The 24,190-nt window shown below is 50.4% G+C and overlaps 2 protein-coding genes, 1 long non-coding RNA gene and 1 other non-coding gene across 7 annotated transcripts in view; 3 read left to right on the forward strand and 1 right to left on the reverse strand.

The window, feature by feature from the left end:
• On the reverse strand, nt 1–21,251 carry Pla2g15 (phospholipase A2 group XV). 2 transcript variants are annotated; one of them, XM_047527912.1, is made up of 8 exons: nt 19,296–21,247; nt 14,714–14,764; nt 14,199–14,462; nt 10,608–10,764; nt 4,747–4,865; nt 4,415–4,513; nt 3,789–4,013; nt 1–1,864 (listed from the first exon to the last, which is right to left on the reverse strand). In XM_047527912.1, exons 3-8 carry the CDS (start codon nt 14,323–14,325, stop codon nt 1,353–1,355), a joined length of 1,239 nt encoding a protein of 412 aa, XP_047383868.1. In that variant the 5' UTR covers nt 14,326–14,462; nt 14,714–14,764; nt 19,296–21,247; the 3' UTR covers nt 1–1,352. The 2 variants fall into 2 exon arrangements, with proteins under 2 accessions (XP_047383868.1, XP_047383870.1); XM_047527914.1 differs by having other exon boundaries at nt 1,612–1,864; nt 3,789–3,888; nt 19,296–21,251.
• LOC124967635 (small nucleolar RNA SNORA51) lies at nt 6,156–6,287 on the forward strand. The gene has a single exon (XR_007105558.1). It is a non-coding gene; the product is annotated as a small nucleolar RNA SNORA51 (small nucleolar RNA).
• On the forward strand, nt 14,469–15,634 carry LOC124966566 (uncharacterized). The gene is made up of 3 exons (XR_007105368.1): nt 14,469–14,787; nt 15,095–15,336; nt 15,456–15,634. It is a non-coding gene; the product is annotated as an uncharacterized LOC124966566 (long non-coding RNA).
• Esrp2 (epithelial splicing regulatory protein 2) overlaps nt 20,667–24,190 on the forward strand; it is a 10,223-nt gene continuing 6,699 nt past the window's right edge. The window contains exons 1-7 of one of the 3 annotated variants that reach the window (XM_047527900.1): nt 20,667–21,148; nt 21,238–21,366; nt 22,921–23,034; nt 23,138–23,252; nt 23,602–23,700; nt 23,911–23,965; nt 24,035–24,145. In XM_047527900.1, the coding sequence (XP_047383856.1) occupies nt 20,942–21,148; nt 21,238–21,366; nt 22,921–23,034; nt 23,138–23,252; nt 23,602–23,700; nt 23,911–23,965; nt 24,035–24,145 (830 nt within the window). In that variant the 5' untranslated portion in view covers nt 20,667–20,941. Of the gene's footprint in view, nt 21,149–21,237; nt 21,367–22,920; nt 23,035–23,137; nt 23,253–23,601; nt 23,701–23,910; nt 23,966–24,034; nt 24,146–24,190 lie in introns of those variants that run through there. The other 2 variants (XM_047527899.1, XM_047527902.1) reach the window with 2 other exon arrangements.

Here is a 24,190-nt window from a genome sequence, read left to right on the forward strand (position 1 = left end):
TTTACAGCATTCAGAATATTTTTATTGCCAGTATCAAGATACAGCCTGCTCAGAGCCCCATACAGGGCTCACCACTCAGGAACAAAGGAAAAGACAGATGCTGGGCATGTGTACAACATGGAAAATCTAGAGTTGCGGAACCCTGTGGGACAGCAACACAGTCCAGCCTGAAGGTGACTTTGGACCTAGGTCTTAGCCTTTAGCCAGGTGCCCATTTGGCACCCACTGCCATTAAGCAGGTCCAGATTCTCCATCCCTACTATTACAGGGAAGTCATTCAGCATCCCTGGGGCAGACAGAAAATCCCTAGATGGGCCCTAGGCTCCTGGCTCTTGAGTCTCTAGGCTACTCCCTGGAAACGAAATACCACTCAGCTGCCTGTGAGGAGGTGCTGGGCAATGGGTCAGAACCCCCCCACCTCTCAGCCCTGTGCCAGCCCAGCTAGGTTCTAAGAGACCCTAGCAGGGTGGCAATGTGGTGTTAGGGTTTGTAAGAAGGCAGCTCAGGGCAGCTCTGTGCAACCATGGTTGTTTCCTTCAGTTCCCTAAAAGGTCATGGCACCGGGCACTGCTCTCCTTGAACCACAGTCCCAGAGTCAAGGGAGCCAGCTTCAATACTAGGACCGACACAGCACAACCAAGTGGATCAGGGCTTCTGGGACACAGCCCCCAAAACTGGGGAACCATCTGCTGCCTGATCCAGACTAGGCTGCTCCTGGAGGTAAGAGAGGTAGGAGTGGAGTATATGCCTCTGGGTCTGGGAACCATGGAGAACAAAACAAATTGCCCCTGCCTGCAGGGGGTATCAGGTTACCCCATGAAGCCATAGTCAGGCCACTGAGTCTACCAGTGAGGCCACAGGGAAGCCAGTAGCTCTAGCCACCCAAGGCCAACAGCAGGCCTACTTGAGGCCAGCAAGTGAAAAGGGTCACGAGGGTTACCCTGGGACCTGTGGGGCAGGGACCATTACTAAGTAATATCTCTCACAGGAAGTCCAAGGCCCAATGGGCATGTGTGAAAAGGTCATAGGGGTAGAAGGAATGTATAACCCCCAAGTTGGAGATGGGGGCCAGGTGCCAACCAGTCCACCCTGCAGAGCCCAGTTCTGAGGTCACAACAAATCCAGCAGCAGTAGCAGCATTCTTTCCATCAAAGGTCCCTTGACTCCATGCTTATTTCCTCCTTCTTCACTACCACAGAGGAAGGATAAGAAACAGTGCTTCCCCAAAGCCCAAGATCCACAACCTTGAACGTTCAGTCACAAACTTTGCTAAACTTATAGCCCAAGACAGCCCCAGAGACTGGGGAAAACCCCATGGCCAAGCCATTCAGCAGCCCTGCCCAGCACAGAAATCAGGGCCCAAGGAGTACACGTTTCAGATAGGCTAGGGTGGTGGCATTGGCCAGCATCTCAATGTGCTCACTGCCTGGCAACTCCTGCAATGACACTTGGTGCTCCTGGAGGCCATGCCAGGCCTGGCACTGCAGGGCACTCTCCAAGTTCACGGTGCCATCACCATCACCAAAGCAGATTTTAGGGTCGCGATCAGGGAAGTTCTCATAGTAGAAGGAGTCTGGTGTGGGGACACCAGTGCCATAGAGGCAGTGTAGCTGCACACCAGGTGGCATCATGGCTTCAACCAGCCCCTCTGTGTCTTGCCGCATGAGCCAGCCATCTTCAAAACCAATGTCCTGGAAGAACCGGTGATAATCCCGCAGTGTGTAGTTGGTTGTAGGTGTGTGTACAAACACCTTCTCAGGTGACCAGGTGTGGTTGTAGGGCAGCAGCCAGCTGGTGGAGACTGCAGACCGCTGCTGCTCCCGGATCTTCAGAGGCCCAATGACAGGGATACGGTTGTTGTCTCCTGCAGGGAGAGGGCTTCAATCAGTTCCATGCCAACAAACACAAATTGGATGGGCAGCAGGTTCACCACCACATCCTCTGCTGGACCCCAGTGGCTGAATCAACACTCTGGAATCTCTACACCGTTAATCATCATACCTACATTAGCTTTTATTATCCCTCCCACCACCACCCCCTTTTATTCCTGGTACTGGGGATTTAACTCAGGGCCTCCCACATGTGTTCCATCACTGAGTTACATCCCCAGTGCACAATCTCTCTCTCTCTCTCTCTGAGACAAAGTCTTGCTAAGTTGCCCAGGCTGCCCTTGAACTTTTGATTCTCCTGCCTCAGCCTCCCTAGTAGCTAAGGTATTGTTTCCTTTTATTTTGCTACATTTATTTGGGAAGCAGACATCCAAGCCTTATTTGGCTTTTGTTTGTTTGTTTCTTTCTTTCTTTTGCATTTCCTCACCAGGGATTTAGGCAGCACACTGTCTCCTCTTACCCCTAGTAATTTATCATGTTTCCTAACTGTAAATGGTTTTCTCCACCAAGCACATTATCACCACACCTGTGGGCATGGCCTTGCCTAAGGTGAAGCAATAAGTCCTCTCTATCACATTGAGCTTTTTCTCTTCTAAGGCTCAGAACAGAATTCAGCCAGCCTGATCTCATCCCATCTACCTGCCTGTGCAATGATCTGTTGGCCACGACTGTTGGAGACAGGGCAGGAGGGGAGACTACAGATGGAGTCAGCCCTTCACATACTGGAATGTGATACCACAAACACACCCATCATCCAGTGAGACCTCCAGGGATGAGCTGAACTTGGGAAAAAGGACCCCAATATCTGAAAACACAGAGATCATAGGACCTTAGCTCTGTCTACAAGATCTCTGAGGAAAGGGATGCTCCAGGGGTCATGGACTTCCACCTTCCCATATCTCACCCCCACTTCTGGACTGCCAGTGCTGAAAACAGTTTTCTAGCATCTGAGGAAAAGGGGAAAGCTCTCAGGAAAAGGGTGAAGCCTAAACTCCATCATGGCTCCCAGTCCAAACTCAAGGGGTGCCCATGTCTGTCCCTCCAAGTCCAGGTGGCTGGGATGTATCTGAATGTCTGAGCCATGACCTCATTATCCAGTCAACTCAGGACACTGAGATGGGTACTGGGCCTGACTCAATCCCAATGATCAGTTGACCAAGCAAGTCAGACAGTGCTAATGACTGGAGGAAGAAAGTTCATGAGATACCTGGTATGGTCCTGGCTCAGCCCTCAAAGTGAGGGTCCTCAGGGCTCCCACCCGGTCCTGGCAAAGGGAAGAAAACTTCTTCCTGAAGCAGGAAGCCCCACCCCATCATTACAAATAGAAAGTTCTGACAGTCATGAAAAGGCAAGTAAGTGGATTGGGGAGGAACCAATAAGGTGGTGACTTTCCCAACTGGCAGACAAGCAGGCCCAGCCAGATCTGCACCTGCTTCCTCCCTGCATTGCCCACACAGGCATCCACAGATGGCAGTACAACTCATAAACAGGAAATGGTGGTCCAGCCTTCCTCCTCTGGGGCAAAGGTGAAGATAAAGAAGAAAGAATGCAGGTGAGAGGGAATGAGGAAAGTACCCCAAAGACCTTTGGGACAAACTAATTTTAGCCAGCCAGGCCTAGCAATGTATGTGCACAAGCAAGTGGTTGTGTGACCAATAGTTATGCCACTCCAAGTACAAAGTGGGAGAAATAGATTACAAGGGCTATCAACTAAAGAAGTGAAATTAGGAGTAGTATTAGATTCTCTTTGGAAAAAATTATATTTGAAAAAGAATGTTACTTCGGAGAAAGAAAGGCATTGCACCAAGGAAGTGACATGAAGGGTATTGGCTTAGCAGGAAGGAGAGAAAGGAAGCCTTCCTGGGACTGGCCAACCACACTGGGTCAGGGAGGTCTTACCTGAGGCCAGGACACGCAGGGTCTTGGCCACGCCCCCCCAGGGAGCTCCCAGTGCCACAAAGGCATGGATATACTTGTCCTTCCAGGCCTGCGGTTGCCGCTGCAGAAAGTAGAGTGTGTACATGTTGCCCATACTGTGGGCAACCAGTACCACAGGGCCCCCATACAGCTGGTACATCTCCTCGATCATCTCTCGGAGGGCCAGGAAGTAAGGCCCGTTTTCATCTGCAGGCCAGAGCCAAGCAGTGGTCAGGTAGGAAGGGTACTGGGGCCTGAATCACTGACCATTCCTTAGGCCAGACCCAGGACTAGAGGGTGGGGAGAGTGCTAAAACCCAAATGGGAGCAGTCTGGTTCCCCACCAGCTTCCAGAAAGGGAGGACAAAGGGGTTCCTTTTCCCATAAGTTTTATCTACCAACCCTCCCCAGGGCTCAGAGGCTCAGAGGTCCTGGGATAAGGAATGGGAAAGAGTAGGACAAGATTGACCAGGGGTGTTGGCTGTGACCACAGGGGCCCAGGGATAGGGGAGGGCTCAGGGCCAAGGGGGAGCTCAACATCTATAGTAGCTATGATTGCTTGTGCCCACCTCCCAGAACCTCAGGGAAGGAATAAGGGTGACTTCTTACTTGGCGCTCGGCGCCAGTCATAGGGGGCCCCTCGAACATCTTCACCCTGTGTGTAGCCCCAGCCCACAAGGCTCTCCACCATGGTATGGAAATAGGAACCTACAGACAGAAATACATAAGATTAGAGAAGGTACAGCTAGTGCCAGACACCCACACCGCCACTGCCACAGAGACTGTGATTTCTCCCAAAAGGATGTCTCTGGAGGAGGGCTGCAGAGATCTGTGCCCACACTGATCAGAAATAGTTCACAGGTTACCCCTTCAAACCAATGGGGCTCCTACACCTCTAGGAGTCCAGCAGAGGCCCCAACTCTAGCTCCTGGACTACATACCCACACTGCTTTTGCTAGGGTCCAGGAACTCCAATGAGAAGGTCTTCCCAAAACCAGGGACACGCACATCCACACCATCAGGAAACTGGGTGGCCCGGGATGTTCTGTTGTAAATCAGTCTGTTAGGAGGGAAGAGTGATCTGGTGATCCAGAGACAACACTAAGCTTGGTGTGTCCCAATTCTGCCCTGTGAGGTAAGAGATATGGCTCAATGGCAGAGCTAAATCCCCAACTACCACAAGAATGCCTGGCTTGCCTAACACACACAAGACCCTGTGTTTGAACCTTGGCATCAAAAAACAAAACAAGGAAACTGATACTGGGATCTGAATCATACTCCCCTCTCATCCCCAGGGTTTAGTTAGATGTATAGAAGAGACTAAAAAGTAATAAAGCATAGATAAGAAGAACTACATCCAAACAAGAACCCTTCACCAAGGCTTACTCCAAAGACTAACCACAGAACCCCTATCAAAGCAAAATTCCCTTCCCTCTAGTGTCATTCACCCCAGAATGAAGTCCTGGACCAATTAGAAGGAAATGCCAGTCCTAGCTCTGCTGCTAGACTCTAGAAGGCAGCCCACGCTTACTGGCTCCCATCACTCCCTCCCTACGGGTCTAGCTCTTGCCACCCAACAAAGCGTCACAGAGAAAAGGAGATGGTGAGTGTAGCACACAATTGAATCGGACAGGGACCCCACCCAGGGCCTGAGGACTGTACCCGCTATGTGGGTAGGAGGATAGGAGGGTAGGCAAAACCCAGAGGAATGTCACGGGAGATGAAGAGACAGAAGAAAAGCCTTATGCAGACCCATATGGGTATAGCTGGGTCCCACTTGCTTTAGGCATTAGACCCAGCAGCCAGCCTCATCCCAACCAAACTAATGACAGAGGACAGGAATGAACCATGTCCAAATGACTTGTTCAGTATCCCAGGGATATGGATGGATGGATATATATATATATATATATATATATATATATATATATATATATGAGAGAGAGAGAAAGAGAGATATTTTGTACATCTGTGTCTATATTTCACCTGCCAGTGACTACAACACACAGCAAATTCCTAAAAGCCATGTATGCCAGTTGCTTGAGATCCCTAACAGCCCTTTATTAATTTTCTATTGATACAGATAATTTCTATAGCTGCAGTGCAAAACAGAAGCAGACAAGAGGGACTCCCACTTCAGGATTTAATACGTGACTGCTCTACCTTCTCCCTTCAGGTAGGGAACTGGCAAGGCCTAGAGGAATGATGGAATTGTGGGGGTGGGGGCAAGATGGAAGAAAAGTCTTGTGCCAGGCTAGGACTTCTATTGTGGCCTTGACTGACACCTTGAAGCACATATGTACAAGAAAATGTGAAGTTATTGCCACCCCCCTTAAAGATCAGCCACAGAGGCTCTCTGGTACTTACCACAGGCTGTGTTCTTATACCGACTGTATACAAAGAGGAGGCAGAGTAAACCTACCCTCTATACACCTCAGCCCAGGCCTTGTGCCTGGCCCATATTATGAATGGGGGGACCAGCCATAAAAAGCTGACAAGAGCAGAATGAACCTAAACCCCTATCTCTCACCCTGCACAAAACTCAACTCAAATGGATCAAGGACCTCAGAATCAGACCAGAGACCCTTCATCTTATAGAAGAAAAAGTAGGTCCAAATCTTCAACATGTCAGCTTAGGATCAGACTTCCTTAACAGGTCTCCCATAGCACAAGAAATAAAAGCAAGAATCAATAACTGGGATAGATTCAAACTAAAAAGCTTTTTCTCAGCAAAGGAAACTATCAGCAATGTGAAGAGAGAACCTACAGAGCGGGAGAAAATCTTTGCCACTCATACTTCAGATAGAGCACTAATTTCCAGAATATATAAAGAACTCAAAAAACTCTACACCAAGAATACAAATAATCCAATCAACAAATGGGCTGAGGAAATGAACAGACACTTCACAGAAGAAGATGTACAAGCAATCAACAGATATATGAAAAAATGTTCAACATCTTTAGTAATAAGAGAAATGCAAATCAAAACCACCCTAAGATTCCATCTCACCCCAATTAGAATGGCGATTATCAAGAATACAAGCAACAACAGGTGTTGGCGAGGATGTGGGGAAAAAGGTACACTCATACATTGCTGGTGGGGTTGCAAATTAGTGCAGCCACTCTGGAAAGCAGTGTGGAGACTCCTTAGAAAACTTGGAATGGAACCACCATTTGACCCAGATATCCCACTCCTTGGCCTATACCCAAAGGACTTAAAATCAGCATACTACAGGGATACAGCCACATCAATGTTCACAGCTGCTCAATTCACAATAGCCAGACTGTGGAACCAACCTAGATGTCCTTCAATTGATGAATGGATAAAGAAACTGTGGTATATATATACAATGGAATATTACTCAGCTATAAAGAATAATAAAATTATGGCATTCACAGGCAAATGGATGAAATTGGAGAATATCATGCTAAGTGAGATAAGCCAATCTCAAAAAACCAAAGGACGAATGATCTCACTGATAAGCCGATGATGACACATAATGGGGGTGGGAGGGGGGCAAGAATGGAGGAAGGAGGGACTGTATAGAGGGAAAAGAGGGTGGGAGGGGTGGGGGGGAAGGAAAAAATAACAGAATGAATTAAATACCATTACTCTATGTGAATGTATGATTACACAAATGGTATGCCTTTACTTCATGTACAAACAGAAACAACATGTATCCCATTTGTTTACAATAAAAATAAATTAAAAAAAAAGAAAAAAAGCTGACAAGATCCCCAGCAATGACCCAAATAATAGGTCCTGAGGGCTCATTCTACTCATTCTATAGATTATCCCGATGGCCACCCAACAAAGTACAGAAAATTGTTCTAGAAAACTAAATCAGGGGCTGAGGTTGTAGCTCAGTGGTAGAGCACTTGCCTAGCATGTGTGAGGCATGGGGTTTGATTCTCAGCACCACATATAAATAAATAATAAAATAAAGGTCTACTGATAACTAAAAATACATTTAAAAACAAAACAAAACAAAAATGAAAAACAAAGCACTTTTGTTCTAGATGAAAATCTTAACAGGTCAGAGGCTCAATGAAGGCAGACAAGCCTCTCAGTCAGTAACAGCCCACACCTCCAGTTGGCAGTACCTAAGGCCATGTCTTCAGCACAAAAATAGAAATACAGATGAATAGTCCAGAAATAACCCTAATCACACAACAGTCAGACACTGAGGAAGAAAGAGTGAACAAAGTAGGCAACATAAACAGGGAAAGCAGGGTGTCTGGAGAATTAGCCAGCAGGTCTCTGGGAAAAAATTTTAATTTATGAAAAATTTTCAGACATAACTGTGTTCTTGCTCCTACTACTATAAAGATAGTTATAATCCCTGCCCTCGGGGAACTCAGTGTGGGAGGGAACTTTAGCCTGGAGTCACAGTTTCTGAGTTTGAATTCTGATTTTGCCACTTATTAGCTGAGTGGAGTCAATTTTGTAAACTGTTTAAAAATTTTTTTTTAGTTGTCAATGGACTTTATTTGTATGCAATGCTGAGAATCAAAGCCAGTGCCTCACACATGCTAGGCAAGTGCTCTATCACTGAGCCACAACCCCAGACCCAATTTTGTAATTTTTTTGAGTTTCCAGATTTCCTTAGTCCAGAACTTAGAAAATCTTAGTTGTTTTTTTTTTTTTTTTTTCTTTTTGCAGTGCTGGGGATCAAACCCAGGGTGTTGTGCTTGCAAGGCAAGCACTCTACCCACTGAGCTATCTCCCCAGCCCAAAAATCTTAGTTTTTGAGGTGCTAAGGATGGAACCCAGGGTCTTGTGCACACCAGGGAAATACTCTACCACTAAGCCATACCTCTAGCCCCTAGAAAGCAAGGTTAAAAACAGTACCTGGGCTGGGGAGACAGCTCAGATGGTAGAGTATTTGCCTCACAAGCACAAGGCCCTGGGTTCAACCCCCAGCACTACAAACAAACAAACAAACAAAAAAACCAGCACCTATTAGCTTGCTGTGGTGGTGCTCACCTGTAATACCAGTGATGGGAGGCTGAGGCAGGAGGATCACAAGTTCAAAGCCAGCCTCAGCAATTTAGTGAGGCCCTAAGCAACTTAGTGAGACCCTGTCTCAAAATAATAAATAAAAAAGGGCTTGGGATATGTCTTAGTGGTTAAGAACCCCTGGGTTCAATCCCCAGTACCAAAATATTCTGAGAAATGGATCATTTGGCAAGTTCATTGTGTGATGTTATGGTTAGAGATGAGGTGTCCCTCCAAAGCTCATGTATAAGACAATGCAAGAAGTTTCAGAGATGAACTGACTAGGCAATGAGCCTTAACCTAATCAGTGTATTAAGCCACTTGAATGGATTTAACTGGGTGGTAACTGTAGGTAGGTAGGGTGTGGCTGAAGAAGGTAAATCATAGGGGTGTGCTTTGAGATATATACTGTTTTTTTTTTTTTTTTAATCTTTTAAAAAATATTTTTAGTTGTAGATGGACACAATATCTTTACTTATTTTTTTATGTGGTGCTGAGAACTGAATCCAGTGTCTTACAAGTGCTAGGCAAGTGCTCTACCACTGAGCCAGAACCCCAGCCCCCAGCTATATATTTTGTCCCTGCTCAGTGGAGCACTCTGCTCTCAATCTCTCAATCTCTGCTTCCTGGTGCCATGCTTCCAGCTGCTTTCCTCCACCATACTCTTCCACCATGATGTTCTGCTTCACCTCGGGCCAAGAGTAATGGAGTCAGCCATCTATGGACTAAGACCTCTGAAACTGTGAAAGCCAAAATAAACTTTTCCTCCTCTAATTGTTCTCAACAGGTCTTTTGGTCACAGCAACAAAAAAAGTTGAGTAAAACAACATCATAGAGTATATTTAAACTCAATGTGGCCTCTTAGTGCAATCAAGAGATTCAGCAAACACAAGATGTATGAGGCTACTTCTGGTGTAACATGACATTATTTCACAGTAAACCATATTTTTTATAAGTATGAGTACACTCCAAAATAACAATAAAAATATCATGTAAGTAAATACATAAACCAGTAATATAGTGATTTACTATTATTATCAAGTATTATATACTGGGTTATTTACACTAGCACTACCATAAAAGTGCATAATACATTTCAAAAGTGCATAATACATTTTATTATTAGGTTAGATGGTTACATCACTAGGTGATAGTACTTTTTTAAGATATAACTTTCTTAGTTCCATTATAATCTTAGGAAACTACCATTATATATGCAGTCGGTATTGAATAAAATGGCATTATGTGGTGTAAGACTGTATACAAAATATACAAAATTAAATATGCCTATATTTAATTTCGGGGAATCATCGTTTTAACATAGTTTGGCACTTGAGGATTAAAGGAAGCATTTATTTGGCCTGGGGAAGGAATGACAGAGAGACTTCATACAGAGACATGGAGACAGCATATCCCAAGAAGAATAAGCAGCTACAGAGGCAGTTGTGACCAAGACCCAGACAAGGGGAGCAGTAGAGCCATGTTGAGGTTATGGATAGGGGCTGGGTAGGGCATAGAAACCATGTGTAGGGTCTGAGGGGCAAGGACTAAACTGGAGATCAGAGGGACAAGAGCAATAGAAAGGGGAAGAAAGTTCTTCCTGGTACAGTGCAGAGGTGGCTGACCAGACCAGACCAGACCAGACCAGACTAAACCAAATCAGAACAGACTGAGGGCCTGGGGAGGGAGAGAGGTCACTGACCTCAAGGTCTCTTGAGGTAGTGATGAGAAGGAAATTGACTCTGAAGGCTTCCCTGGGCCCCACTGATGAGTGGTACCTTGTCTGTGTGCCCCAATCCCCACCTGATATTGTCAATCCAGCAGTCAATGATGACAGGCAGCAGCAGTTCGAGGTTTAACCAGAGAGTGAAGTAGCTGTCGGTCCTCTTGGAACAAAGGTAGTGTACTACCGTCGGCTTATCCAGCTTTGCTTCCAACTGGTTGCCCAAATCACCAGGCACTACAGGGGTACAAAGGACATTTGTGAACCTTGGCAGGCTGGAGACCCCAAGAACCTTGAAGTCTACAGCAGGACTCCCTCCTCCCCACAGAGCCATGGACATAATGGCAGACTCTGCGATACCACTCTGCAAATTCAAGTTCAGGGCAGGAAAATCAGAAAGCAGGGGCCTTGACATAGAAGCCAGGGTATCATCTTCATGCAGATTAGCTTTTACTGCTGTGGGGCACACAGCAGTTCAAATGAAGCCTGTGGGTACATACCCTATGGGGGACTTGGGAGAGACCTGGCATGTTTGTGGGGAGGCCCCTAACACTCTTCCCAACTCCAGATAAAATAAATTCCCTAGATCTACATTGGAACTTCTTCCTAGGCCATTCAGATTATTGGAAGGGGGTTCAGGGTATAGTCACTTCCCCATGCTAGGCTTCAGTTTCCTTATCTGTCAAATGACATCTTAGCCTGAATCACCCCAACATATACATGGTTTCTTTTCTTTTTTTCTTGTGTCTATAGTTAATGACTCCAGCTAAAAGCTCTGACTAGAAGAAGCTTGAAGACCCCTCTGAGTTTTCCCAAACTCCTAGAATTTGGCAAAGACTATGGCCCTGTCATTAGATACAAACCCTTAAGGCTTAAACTTCTGCCGTCTGAGGCTACCAAAAAAAAAAAAAGATAGACAAGGCCTTGTTTATCCTGAGAAAGAAAGCAGGAAACAGGATAGCACAGCACTGGGGCAAATGAACCAGGCAAAACTGAATCTGCCAGACATGATAGTCTAGGACAGGCTCATGGGAGGGAAGTCATCAACAAAAACAGCTGTGAGAAGCTTACACTGGTACCTGTGAGCCTACCAAGGTCCCCAGGCCTTGCTAAAGGTCAAAGTCCAATAGAGTTCCAGAGGATAGATCACCTGGAAAGCCCTAGCAAAGCTGGGAGCTGGCATTTGCGACAGCTACCCTGAAACAGCACACAATTCCAATCACAGCCTACTAAGGATGGGTGTGACCAGTTCCCAAGGGTGATCTGACTACAACCCTGCAACCTGTTCAGTCCACACAGAGCCCTGAACCCCTTGTGACATGCAAGCCCATTACCATTACTTTACTGCCCAGCATTCAATGCCCTTTGTAGTCTATTTACTCCTATTGACCTTTTTAGGCCACATGTGTCCCCATATGCCATGCTCTCAACACTTCCCAAACACAGACCCATTTAGGATCCATGATCACTGATGAACAGCCAGCGCTCAGCCCTCCTAGACATTCATGGGGTACTGACTAAACCCAGCCCAGCACAAGGTATACCCTTCCTATGCACCATTCCAATGTCTTCAGGTGGAAGACACTTCCGTTCATGATGTGGGTGCAAAAGCAAGGAGAGTCTCCAGTATGGAGACGACATGCCTGTGGACTAGGCAGGTCACTGCTTCCAACAAAGGGGAAATGGCTGAAAGAGGAAGTCACCAGATCTGCTTTTCCCAGATACCCTTTGCCCTGGTCAAGCTGCAAGGCCTCTAAAAATAGCAATGGCCACTTCCCAAGACCCCCGGTGCCTGGAACTAGGGCAAGTCATACTTGGGCCTTTTGCCTCAAATAACCTTGGGAGGGGTTATATTTATCCCCACTTAACAGATAAGGAAATGGGCTGAGAAAGGTGGGATCAGTTTGACTAAAAAGTTTCTTCCCACTTCTCTGGCTTCTGCTATCTCTTTCACCAATTTGGTACCCACCCCTAGAGGATTCATCTTCAAGGTCAGAACTTTGCTTGGGGCTAAAAGCAGTTCTATTACTGCCTGCCATGGAGTCTCTGAGTTAACACCAGTATCCTGACTCCCTGAGAAAATGGGCGAGTTAGTATTCTATCTGCTCAGGCTCCTTTTAAGATCTGAGGCTCTTCCACTGACTTAAGATAACCAAGGATTGGACAAATTAATAAGTGTAGTTAGCATCAATTCAGGCAAAACGGGTGCTGTTAGCCACATACTTCTCAAGCCACACCCCTCATTTTCAGAACTCCTTAGCCCACACATGGCTTCCTGTGGCCCCCAGGATAAAGTCCATATGACCTGACAAGTCACAAGCCCTACACAATCCACTCCCCCTTCACAAGCTCTTTTCTAGCCAGCCCAGAGAGCATTCACCTCTCTCCTGATCTGTAGTTCCTCCCCCTGGAAGGAATCTCCCTGTTTGACTGTAGCTCCATCATACTCCAGGAAGACTTCCCCGACACCCACTCATCCAGGTTGGCTTTCCCAGCAGACTCCATCTCTAAGGATCATTTGTTAGTCTCACCCTGGAAGCTTGGGGAGGCAGGGCCAAGACAGCACAAATCCCAAGGTAAATCTGGGCCCAGAATCCCCCTGGAGCATTTCCTGACCTGGAACTTCTACTGGAGCCTCCTGCAACCATGGTGCCTATCAACTCTACTCTTCTGAGATCTGTATCATCCCCATTAAAATACTCCCAGTAGAAGAGCATGGGTGGGCAGTGGGAGCAGGGGTGTTCCAGCAGATTCAGTATGTAAGGTACACCTCAGTGTGCCTCTGCTCTCTGAAGTCCTGGCAGGCCACTGACACACAATCTCGAAATGGGAAATATGGGCTGAAGGAGGCACCTAAGACTGCCCCATGAGAGGTCTGATCCTGGCCCACCAAACACAAGCAAACACTGGCTCCTGTGTAGTTGTCAGGGCTTGAACCAAGGAGGGAGTGAGCAGGGGAGGTCACACAGTCCCAACAGCCTGGTCTAACTAGGTCTGGCAGGGGTAACAGTACATGTGTGCTCCCTGACACCTGTTCATTACAGTTGTCCCAACCCTTTCCGCTGACTTCAATAATCCTGTCTCCCTGAGGCCTCCTCCCTCAGGTTCATTGCCACCCATTTGATAAACTGAGGGTGAGGAAAATGAACTTGGTGACCAGCTAGAATAGCAATCTTTTCCCCAAAGACCTTGCTTCCAGTAGTGCCCTCTGAAACATGTAATGCACCATAGGGCTGGAAGGGTTAAAGGTAACAGCCTCCTAGCCAGATCAAGGCCAGTGAGAGGCCAACTATGAGGCAACCCTGCCCACCCCCACCAGCCCCAGGAGTGGGGCCCAACGGTCTCTTTCCAGTTAAAAAATAGGGATAGGGTGAAGCAAAGCTTGGGACTAAAGTGGACTGATGTAGACTGACGGAGTGGGCAAACGGGTGGTAACTCTCCCACTCACTCCCTTTTTTTTTTTTTTTTAACCAGGGGCAGGTGGTAAGAGACTGACCACACCCTTGCCCAGAATGGCGGGAGGTGGATTGACAGACCCAGGTGACAAGACGGACACCAAGAGGACCCCCGCCCCCGCGCCCATTTCGTGGTTAAAACAGATGCAGATCGGAAAGAGGCCCTATCGTCTCCCAGTCCTGTTGGACCCACCCACCACCAGATGCACGCCTCACCCAGCACTACTGGGGGGTGACGTGGGGCCTGGAGCGCTGGGTCCGCAAGCAGCAGCAACAGCAGCAGTTCAAACAGGAGGCCACTCGGAAGCAGGGCCTTGCGGCAGGGACAGAGGCGGAGGTCCATGGCGTGCGGCGGCGGCGACTGCAGGTCCGAGGTGCGGGTTCAGCGTTCTGAGCTCGTGCCGAGGCCGGGGTGGCTAAGCGCTCAACTCCACCGACCGCGGCCACCCTGCCAATTAGGCCCCGCCTCCTGCAAACGGCCTGCCAATAGAGACTCGTCCTCAGACTCCTCCCTCCTCCCGAGCTCGCGGCCCCGCCCTTTCCCACCCCGGGGCTGCTCCCTCCACCACGCTGCGTGCCGAGAGCATCGATGAGCCCATCTAGGCGCCGCCTGGCTCCCTGCTCTCAACCCGACACTGGGCAGATCCCCCTCACCCGGTGCGTACCCAGCGGACGTGCACGCTGAGCAGCTCTCACTGGCGCCTCCCAAGCCTGGAAGATCGGAAACCTACCTGGCCACCAGAAGGATACCGGGTCCAGAGCTCACAGTGACTTAACTACCCCTGGCAAGGCAATAAGAGGTGAAGTAAGTCCAGGGCAGTTCTTGGGTCCTAGGTGGTCGGCACAATCCCCACACCAAGTCTTCCCAACTTACCCCGAGGGTACCTGGGTTTAGTCACCCGACTCAGGGACCCTCTACCTATATCCCGACCTGGCGGTTAGGGGTGGAAGTCAGCCCGTTTGGTTTCCACGTAAGGGTTTTGGAAAGTGGAGCGTGGAGTAACCTCACTAGATGAGGCAGTTCGGGAGCGAGTTGGGAATGGTCGTGAGCCCGGACCCTGCAGAGGGGGAGGGGCATTAGGAGCTTGTGTTGCCTCCTATTCCACTTCAAGCAAACCTGGGGACCCAGAGAGTACACAGACTCCCTACTCCAGGAATCTGGAGCAAACAGAGTGGACAAAGACTGGACAGCAGCTGGTATATCAACACCCATGCCTCGTTCTGGGATAGAGAGACCAGTATGTTTGGGGAATGGAGGTCATAGTCTTCCACACACACCCTCCCTGGGACCAGCTGCACCCTGTTCATCCCTGCCTGGTCTTAAGACCTCTGTCTCACCACTTACTTCTTCTTGGTAAGCAGCTGACCCTGCGTTGAAGTTGATCTCTATCTTGGCCTGCCCCTGGGTTCATATGTGAAACTTGGTGATCAGGGTAACCTCCTCTTGGAATGTCCAAATATCCCCTACCTCAGGGCCTTGCCTTCCCCTCCTTCACATCTGCCATCAACAGAAGATCATTGAAGACTGCTCTTGAAGGCCTAGTATGGGAGACCATAGAGACCCTTCTGCCAGGGCTAGGGAAAATCAGAAGCCCAGAGCCAACAGTTAAATGGGAGAGAGAAGGGATCAGAGGACCTGCGCAGACTAGAACTCTGGCTACACTAAACTTCTTTTTTTTTTTTTTTTTAATAAAATTTTTTTTTAAGTTGCAGGTGGACACAATACCTTTATTTTATTTATTTATTTTTATGGGGTGCTGAGGATTGAACCCAGTGCCTCACACATGCTAGGCAAGTGCTCTGCCACTGAGCTACAACCCCAGCTCCCACACTAAACTTCTTGACAGGCCAGCAGCCTCAGGTGACCATGGGCCCCTGGAAGGGTTGCCCTGTTCTTAGGAGTTCACTGATATCTCAATTCAGATATTAGGAACCATGACTATTGGATGAGGGATGGCAAAGCCTGGTCAGCAATGACCCTTGCTGGCACTGTGGAGAAGGGTCAGAAAGTGAGGGTCCCCACTTTTACCCAATGACCCTACCATCTACCCATTCCCCCTGTCTGCAATCCTAGGGTCACACTGGACTCTGGATGCCATTCTGCTTCTCAACCCCACAACCTGGGTAATCACCAAGTCTTGCCAGCTCTACCCATCCCATAACCAAATTGCCTTCATCCCCACAGTAGTCTCTTCGCTGTTGTCCCAATTTATGCCCTTATTCTTGTGGATTGCTTTCCACATGCCAGACTGACATCATTAAACATTAAGTCACTGCAAAGGCATAGTGACAAATGCCTGTAATCCCAGCTACTCAGAAGGCTGAGGCATGAAGATGGAAAATTTAAGGCCAACCTCAGTAACTTAAGGAGGCCCTAAGCAACTTAGCAAGACCCTGTCTCAAAAGTTTAAAAAGGGCTGGGAATGAAACTCAATGGTAAAGTGCCCCTGGGTTCAATCTTCAGTACCCTTCCCCCTAAAAAAATTAAGTCAAGTCCCATCACTCTCCTCCTAAGCCCACCCACAAAACTCCTATGGTATGCTTCTCAATCATAGTGAATGAGGATCCTGTAGGGTACTGTGACCCTGTTTCTACAACTTGCACTCTCCCTTCTCCCCAGTTGGCTTATTTCTAGCCTTAATGGCTTCCTTGCTGCCTAGAACAGGATACAGTCCCATTCCTCAGGACTTCTGCACTTGATGCAGTGAAACTACCTTGCATTCCCCAGTTTGGGAGACTCTTCTGAGCTCTACATTCAGGCCTCAGCCATAAATGATCACTGGAATTGAAACACCCCTCACCTGGATCCTATAATACTACAATGGCTGCAAGAGCAAGCTTTTTGCCTGTCTTGTTCCTATCATATCCTTGGATACTAGTTACTACCTGGCAGTTTCTGATACGCAGCAGATGCTTGATACATGTTGAAGGAATGAGTGATACACCTCCACGGCACCCCTCCCCCTTTCCAGGACAGGATCCTGGAGCTTGTCAGACCTGGGGGAGGAGATAAAGGACTGAATGGTCAGCAGGGTTGGATGTGAATTCTGGAAAAGATTGGGAAAGAAGAAGGGTGTGCTTGAAGAGAAGAACACACTGAGCATAGACCAGTAAGTGTAATAAACACAGAGACTGAGGAACCAGGCCATTTGTATTGTGTGAGAACACAGACAACAGCCTATGCTGCTCCTGTTACTGGACCCTGCATTTCCTCTCACCATCCCATGTTCCACATTCCCCTTCATAGACCAGGTGGGTGCTGGGCTTGGGTCATCCAAACCCAAACCAAGGCCTCTAAACTGGTTTGGTGATCATTGGAGGCCAACTGATTCTCCCTCAGCAGCCCTATTCCTTCCTGCCAGAGCCTTCCTGAAGTAGAGAGGTCAGACTGATCTAAGCAGTGGTTCAACACAGAATCCTGGAGACAAGAGGCCCAGACCAGATCATCTGACTGGGTCTAGGCATCAAGGAAGGCTGTCCAGAGGAAGAATCACTAGAGATGGGCCTTGAGAGATAAGTCATTTCCCAGATCAATAAAGGGATATGTCTGTACGTGAGTGCTTCTGCAGCCTATGGATCCAAAGAATCACAATGTGTTTAGGGTACAGATTAGGGCAGAGTGAAATAAAGATTGAGGACCTGAAAAACAAGCTTTAAAACTCGGCCAATGTCCAAGGAGCCAGGAGCTACTAGAAGATTCTAAGCCAGACGGAAGGGCCTAGAAAGTGGATGTCCAGGGCATCTGCATTTTAACCTCAGCCCTAATGTGCTGCATGCCTACAGGTGCACGTTCCTGCCCTTCGATCATCACCATCGGGTTCTGACTACAGAGTCAGCGCGCCCTCTGGTGGTTTCTCAGACGCGATTCTGCAAAGATGCGGTGATGGGAACCTCGGGGGAACCCAGAAAGCTAGTTACTCTGTTGACCCTGGAGATCAGGACCAATAACAGCTGGGAGCCGCTGGTCCACTGAGTGCCCGGACAGGTCTGAGCAAACAACTGTGGATCCTTGCAGTGGCCTCCAGCGTCAAATCTTGTTCCACAGAGGAACCTTTTCTGAACAGGAAGAGTCCCGGGAGGACTCTTTTTCACTACTTAGGAGAAAGCTATCACCCTCCCCGCCGCGACAAACCTCAGCCTATATTGCTCAGGAGTCCCCGCGGCTGGAGCGCCTGAGGGCCTACTGCCTTTAGGACTCCAAGCCAAGAGATCTCAAAGGGCAGTTTAGAAAAGACCTCTGGCCTTGGTTGGGCTGGGTGGGGACCTTTCTTACCCTTCTCTCAGTATTTATTTCCCATTTGTTCATTCATGATTCATGAACCCTAGAAGCAGAAAGCAAGGAAGTTTGGGAAGGGGGATATTTGAAGTTCAGAAATCTCAAATGGTAGAATGGACCCCAGATGTGAAGGGAGGTACCTTAAGAGGCAAAAATTGGGAGGAAAAGCACCAGCGAGCTGGGAAGGAGGGTAAAGACATACAGGATATTTTACTGCAAAGGCCCTGGAATATCCTAAGACAAAAGAAACAAGCTATAGGACAATTCATTCAGTCAGTGCCAGGCTTCATGGTGTATGTGGGAGAAAAGTCTATGTCCTGGAAGATAGGATGTTGGGTGGAGTGGGGGAGACAGTAAATGATTAATAAATCACATTATAAGTTGGTTACATGAGGGAAGCACAGAGTGCTTAGTAAAAATGGGGTGATCCAGAAGGAGGCACATGCAGATAAGGAGAGCTCAACAAAATAAGGGCCCCATGCTATTTGGAAGAATTTGTTTTTTTAAGAAGAGCCCAAGCGTCAGGAATAGTCTTGGGGTGCGAGCAGCTGGGTGGGAGCGTAGGGGTTTGGAGGAGCTGCCCTGTGCTGCTATCCTGGGGCCTGAGGTTCACCACACAGTGGAGACCTGGTCACACATGAGTGCCTCTCTAGTGGGAATGGGTTCAAGACCACCAGGGATGCCACAAACAACTGGTCACCTAGAGAGGGAGACTTTCGGGAGAGTCGGGCATAGTGAAACTCGCAATGACAAAGAGAACAGCTCAGAGTTTGGAGGTTGAACGAATGGGGGTGACAGGAGGGGCCAGACAGTGACAAGCAGAGCAGGGAAAGCCCTGCGGGGACGCCAGGACTGCTCAGTAAGAGCCGACGCCAGACAAGAGGCGGGGAAGACCAGATGCACGCCAGGGAAGTTTTAGAAACGGATATGGAAAGGTAGGGTTGCACAGGTAAAAGGGAGGTGGTTGGAAGGGCACAGCCCAGAGGGCGGAACTCCTGACAAAGGTGTGCTCCGGGATCGGGAAAGGAAGGGCCTACCTCGCGGTTCCGTTCAACCCCAGGAACGAACAAATATTTGAAATTCCAAACTTGGGGGTGGGGCCAAAGAAGCTACGTTCTCCCCTCCCCGCGCGCAAGATTCGCTTAGCTGTTCCGGGAGTGGGGACACGCGGGCAGTCGCCGGGATGGGCGGTCATAAGAGGGGTTGCTGTGCATCACTGCAGTCCTTGGGGAACGTTCTAGTCGTCCCAGGGCCACCTTCCACTCCGTCCGGGTCGCCGGGTTGTGGCGCCAGTCACATCCGGCCCAGAAGCCTCAGTCTCTTCATCTGCCAACTGGGGACACGCTGCAGTGTGGCAAGGCGTAGAAGTCAACCCCTTCATCCTGGGTTCCCCTCTCTCCTTGGGCTGCGTCCCTTCCCTGGACATGCGCTGGGGTTGTGTCCACGTCCTCCGCTCTCTTGTTCACTGGCGCAGACGCAAGGCCCCAGTTTTCTGAACGTGCAAGGTGCGGGTCCAGCGTGGGACGCGGGTCGGGTTTGGCAATTCCACTTCTCTGCCCCTTCCAGACTGCAGCGCTTCCCGCCGGATTGCAAATTTCTCAATCACATAATGGGAATTTAGGGAAGTACTGGGCTATCCGAAAACGTGTGGTAAAGTAGATTCACCAAGCCGCGGGGGACGAAAGGGACTATTTGGAATTGGGCTGTTGACGGGGGATGGAGAAGGGATGAAGTCCGCAGCCCGCTCGCGCACGTACACATCACCGCTAGCCCCTATCGCTAGCACACTCATAATCTCCAGGAAATCCGACTGTCGTCCAACGGAGCGACGAAAACAGGCAGGCGCCCCTACGTGAGGTAGGACCGAAGCTCCAGGTCTGGACCATTCGGCTTAGCCTCGTCTAAAGTGCTGCTCTCGGGGTTTGGGGAAAAAAGGATTCCTCCTACCCCAGCGTTAAGACCGGCCCTCGCATCTATGCGGACAAATCGTTTGCTGTGATCTGTGGTTGACTGCCCACAGCTCTAGGACCCCTGACCTCTGCCGCCCTCGCCATCTCCATTCTCTGGTGATCTCCCCCATAGGCCTCCAAGGGATACCCGGTAACTCTCACCGCCCCCTTGGACCCTTGGTGACTTCCATCAAACCCAGGCGGGCTGTCGTGACCCCCACAGCCCCTGGATTGCCTCCTGGTGACTTCCACAAGTCCAGCGTGACCGTCATGAACCGGAAAAGGACTCAGATCTTGCACGTTCTTTTGCGAAGTCCGAAAGGTTCCAGCGAGAGGGGGAAAGGAGGAAGAATGGGTTCGCTTCAGGAGTTGGGCAAGATCAGACCAGGAAGTAGGGGTCCGGATCCTGAGCGCGCCCCCTGGTCTGGAGTGTGAGTTCTTGCGTCCTGGGCTGGGTTCTGGCCCTCCCCCAAGGTTTCTGGGGCCGCCCCCGGTCACGTGGTCCGCCAGGTCTGCAGGTAACTCTCCAGGAGAGGGCGGAGGCCGGTAGCCGCCCCGCCCCACGGGGTGCCGCGGGCGGATCTCGGCGCGCCCACCGCGCCAGAAGTGCCGCAGGTGCCGCCCCCAACATACGGTGTCCCGCCCAAGCTCAACCGCGTCTGCCGTCGGACGGTGAGTGCGTGCGCCTCGTCTGTCCGCGTGTGTGTGGTCTGGCGCCCCCTTCCTCTGCGGCCATGACTCCGCCGCCGCCGCCGCCACCCCCGCCCCTGTCGCCTGGCCCAGACCCCGCAGTAGACTCCGCAGCAGACCCCAGTTCCGGGTCGGGATCTCTGGTCGTCCTGTTTGGGGCCACTGCCGGTGCGCTCGGACCAGACTTGGGCTCTGATGAGACCGACTTAATCCTTCTAGTCTGGCAAGTGGTGGAACCGCGGAACCGTCAGGTAGGATGGAAAAGAGGTGGCAAGGGGCGCCAGGAAACTTCAGGGCCCAAGGGGCGCGGCGGCTGATTGGATTCCCTTGCCTCTCTCAGGTGGGGACGCTGCACAAGTCTCTGGTTCGAGCCGAGGCAACTGCACTGAGTCCACAGTGCCGCGAGGCGAGCGGGCTGAGCGCGGACAGCCTGGCGCAGGCCGAGTCACTGGACAAGGTGCTGCAGCAGGTGAGCGCCGGAACCGGCAAGGTTGGCAAAGCAGCCGGGCCGCGGGGACGTTTCTACGTGAGAGAGCGGCAGGAGGCAAGGCCTGGCGCGCGGCGACCAATTGGCTGGGTGGTAGGAGAGGGTCTTGTTCTTCGAAACTTTGAGCTACTCCCACGTGAACATTGTGTGTGTTGCCGGCCATTCCCGGGGACCTGACCTTGCTTTTCAACCTATACAGGCATCCACTCCTGCTGGCGGGCGGGGGCGGGGGATGGCGGCTACGGGATCCATCCCGAGTCCTCGACCCGCAGGGGAGCGAGGTTGAGACGCCTCTAAACCTGCCGGGTCAGGTCTTCCAGAGCAGCAGCCGGAATCGAAAGGGTCGAGGGGCCCCGATTTGGCCATAGGTCGCGGGGCTCTGCCGCCCTCGTCCTCTGCTCGCCCGCCGGGTAGCTGCTGGAGCGGGGGCGTAGGGGCGGTGTCTGCCTCTGGGGCAGACGCCGCCAGGTGTAAGTTGCTCGCCCAGGCCTGTCCGGGTCGGCTGGCCAGGCGTGGGCGCTGTCCTTAGGCTGCCTGGGGGCAACTTGCCTGCTGAGTGCTTCCCGAGCCTGGCTGAAGTGGAAGGTATTGCTGTTCTTTTTTCCTCGTTTTTACTGCTGTGCCCACCCTGTGACTGACTTGAGTATAAAAAAGAGTGTGAGTGCCTGTACAGGCACACACTTTCAACTTCCAACAACTCGGTTTTTGATGAGGAAACACAAAAATTCTGAATCTGAGTCTGTTCCAAAAGGATTCCTGGCCTATCCCTCACCTGAGGTGGGTGCCAGAGAAAAGCTGGGTGCTTTGCTCTGCTAGCCTGAGGTTGTAAGGTGTCACAGAATTGGCAGGGGGCATGAGGTGGGTGGGGGGTTGTAAGTCTGTGATTAGCGCTTATACCAGTCTCTAGCAGGGATGGAGCCTGGGGGAGGGGCTGGGCAGCCTCCCGAGTGCACCTCCTCTGTGAGCAAACAGGTTGGTGCCAGCTGGTCAATAGGGTGTGGGTCAAAGCTCATGCTGCCCCTGGTGTTCAAGTGTGGAGCTCTGTCCTTGGAGTTTCTCTGTCCCTCTGGTTGGTCAGACCTGGAGGCGGGGCTGCCATTGACCATGAGCCTTCTGGCCTTCAGGCAGGCCTGGGCCTCCCCCACCTGTCTGAGGGTGGTGCCTATTCAGGGACAGGTTTAACCTGCTTTGCTCCTCCCCTTCCCACTGCTTGTCCCACTCTATCAGGTGTTTGCTCTGGCCCCACTCCAGACTTGAGGAGTGTGTGTGATGGGGGCTTGAGTTATGTGATTGCCCTTATTTGGCCTGGAGGAGGTGTCAGTGGACTGGGACAGGGACAGGGGTTTGGGCAAGGGTCTGGGCCACAGGGACAGGCCCTATAGGCGCGGCCTCCTCCTCCCTGGGCAGGGTAGGGCCCAACATCTGGCTAAACCAGCTTTGCAACCTGTGCTCTCCCTCCTCCTAGCCCTAATTCCTGTCTACCCAGCTGTGAGTCTGTGTCTTAACTGAATCTCTCTCCTCACTCCCTATCCCCAGTTCTCACAGCTGGTGAACAGGGATGTGGCTCTGCTGGGTGGGGGCTCTTACGTGCTCTGCACTGATGGGCAGCAGCTGTTGCGACAGGTTCTGCACCCTGAAGCCTCGAGGAAGGTATGCCACTTAAGGCACAACGTGTGGTAGGGTTCCCTGTTGTCGTGGGGGTGGGCAAGACACCTCAGTTTCCTCATTCATCCCCACTCCCGTGTGCCCCCAGAACCTGGTGCTCCCCGACACTTTCTTCTCCTTCTACGACCTCCGCAGAGAGTTCCATCTGCAACACCCAACTGCCTGCTCTGCCAGGGACCTCACAGTGGCCACCATGGCACAGGGTATCTGTGACCCAACAGGGTTAAGGTGGAGGGACATCTACAGGCTTTTTTATGTATCTGAGCATGTGCATGCTGCTGGTGGGTATTGTGAACACAGGCAAGTCTGCATTATCTGCCGAGTCCTTGAGGGTACCTATTTCTGTGTCTGTTGGGAGGCATCTGGGATGTGGGCACGTCTATCTGTGTCTGGGCTGGGAACCTGTAGTTGTACACATGAACTGGGTGAAAAGAAATGAGATTTCTGCATGGGTCTGGAGGGGACTTGGGCCTAGGTGCAAACATGATTAGTGCTGGGTGCTCCATGGTCTCTTGTGCTGGGATTTCTTCATTGTCACTTCTCTTCCCATAGACTTGGGACTAGAGACAGATGCCACAGAGGACGATTTTGGGGTCTGGGAAGTAAAGACAATGGTGGCCATCATCCTCCACCTGCTTGAAGGGCCCAGCGGTAAGGTTCCCTCATCCTGTCACTTGCTGTCAAGGTTGGGTAAATGCCTATTACTTCCTCCAAGTCCTCTTGCCCACTTATGACCTCCTATGAGAGAATACAAGCCCCTTTGTCAATTCCTCAGCTCTCTCAACTGTCCTCTTTTTATAGAGCTTTGTGGGGAGAACCCCTTCACCATACTCTGCTGACCCCCATGTCATCTCTTCTCAGGTCAATTGTTTTCAAAGCCCCAGGTGGTAAAGCAGAAGTATGAGACAGGGCCTTGGTGAGTATGGGAGTAGGGGTGGGGGTGACAGGAACTGGACAGCTCTGACCCTGTGCCCTGCCCCCACAGCAGCAAGGCTGATGTGGTGGACAGTGAGACTGTGGTACGAGCCCGTGGGTTGCCCTGGCAGTCATCAGACCAGGATGTGGCTCGCTTCTTCAAAGGGCTCAACATTGCCAGGTGGGTATGGCAGGATGGGAGGGCCCAGAGGGGAGGCCTACCCAG

Source organism: Sciurus carolinensis, chromosome 16, assembly GCF_902686445.1.
Source record: "Sciurus carolinensis chromosome 16, mSciCar1.2, whole genome shotgun sequence".
NCBI classification, from domain to species: domain Eukaryota; kingdom Metazoa; phylum Chordata; class Mammalia; order Rodentia; family Sciuridae; genus Sciurus; species Sciurus carolinensis.

Coding starts and splice junctions, on each gene's coding strand:
- Pla2g15 (XM_047527912.1), bottom strand. CDS start 14,325: ATGGACCTCCGCCTCTGTCCCTGCCGCAAGGCCCTGCTTCCGAGTGGC. Junction 4,866..10,607: donor TGCTGGATTGACAATATCAG/GTGGGGATTGGG, acceptor CCCTCCTAACAG/ACTGATTTACAACAGAACAT. Junction 4,014..4,414: donor TGACTGGCGCCGAGCGCCAA/GTAAGAAGTCAC, acceptor TCTGGCCTGCAG/ATGAAAACGGGCCTTACTTC.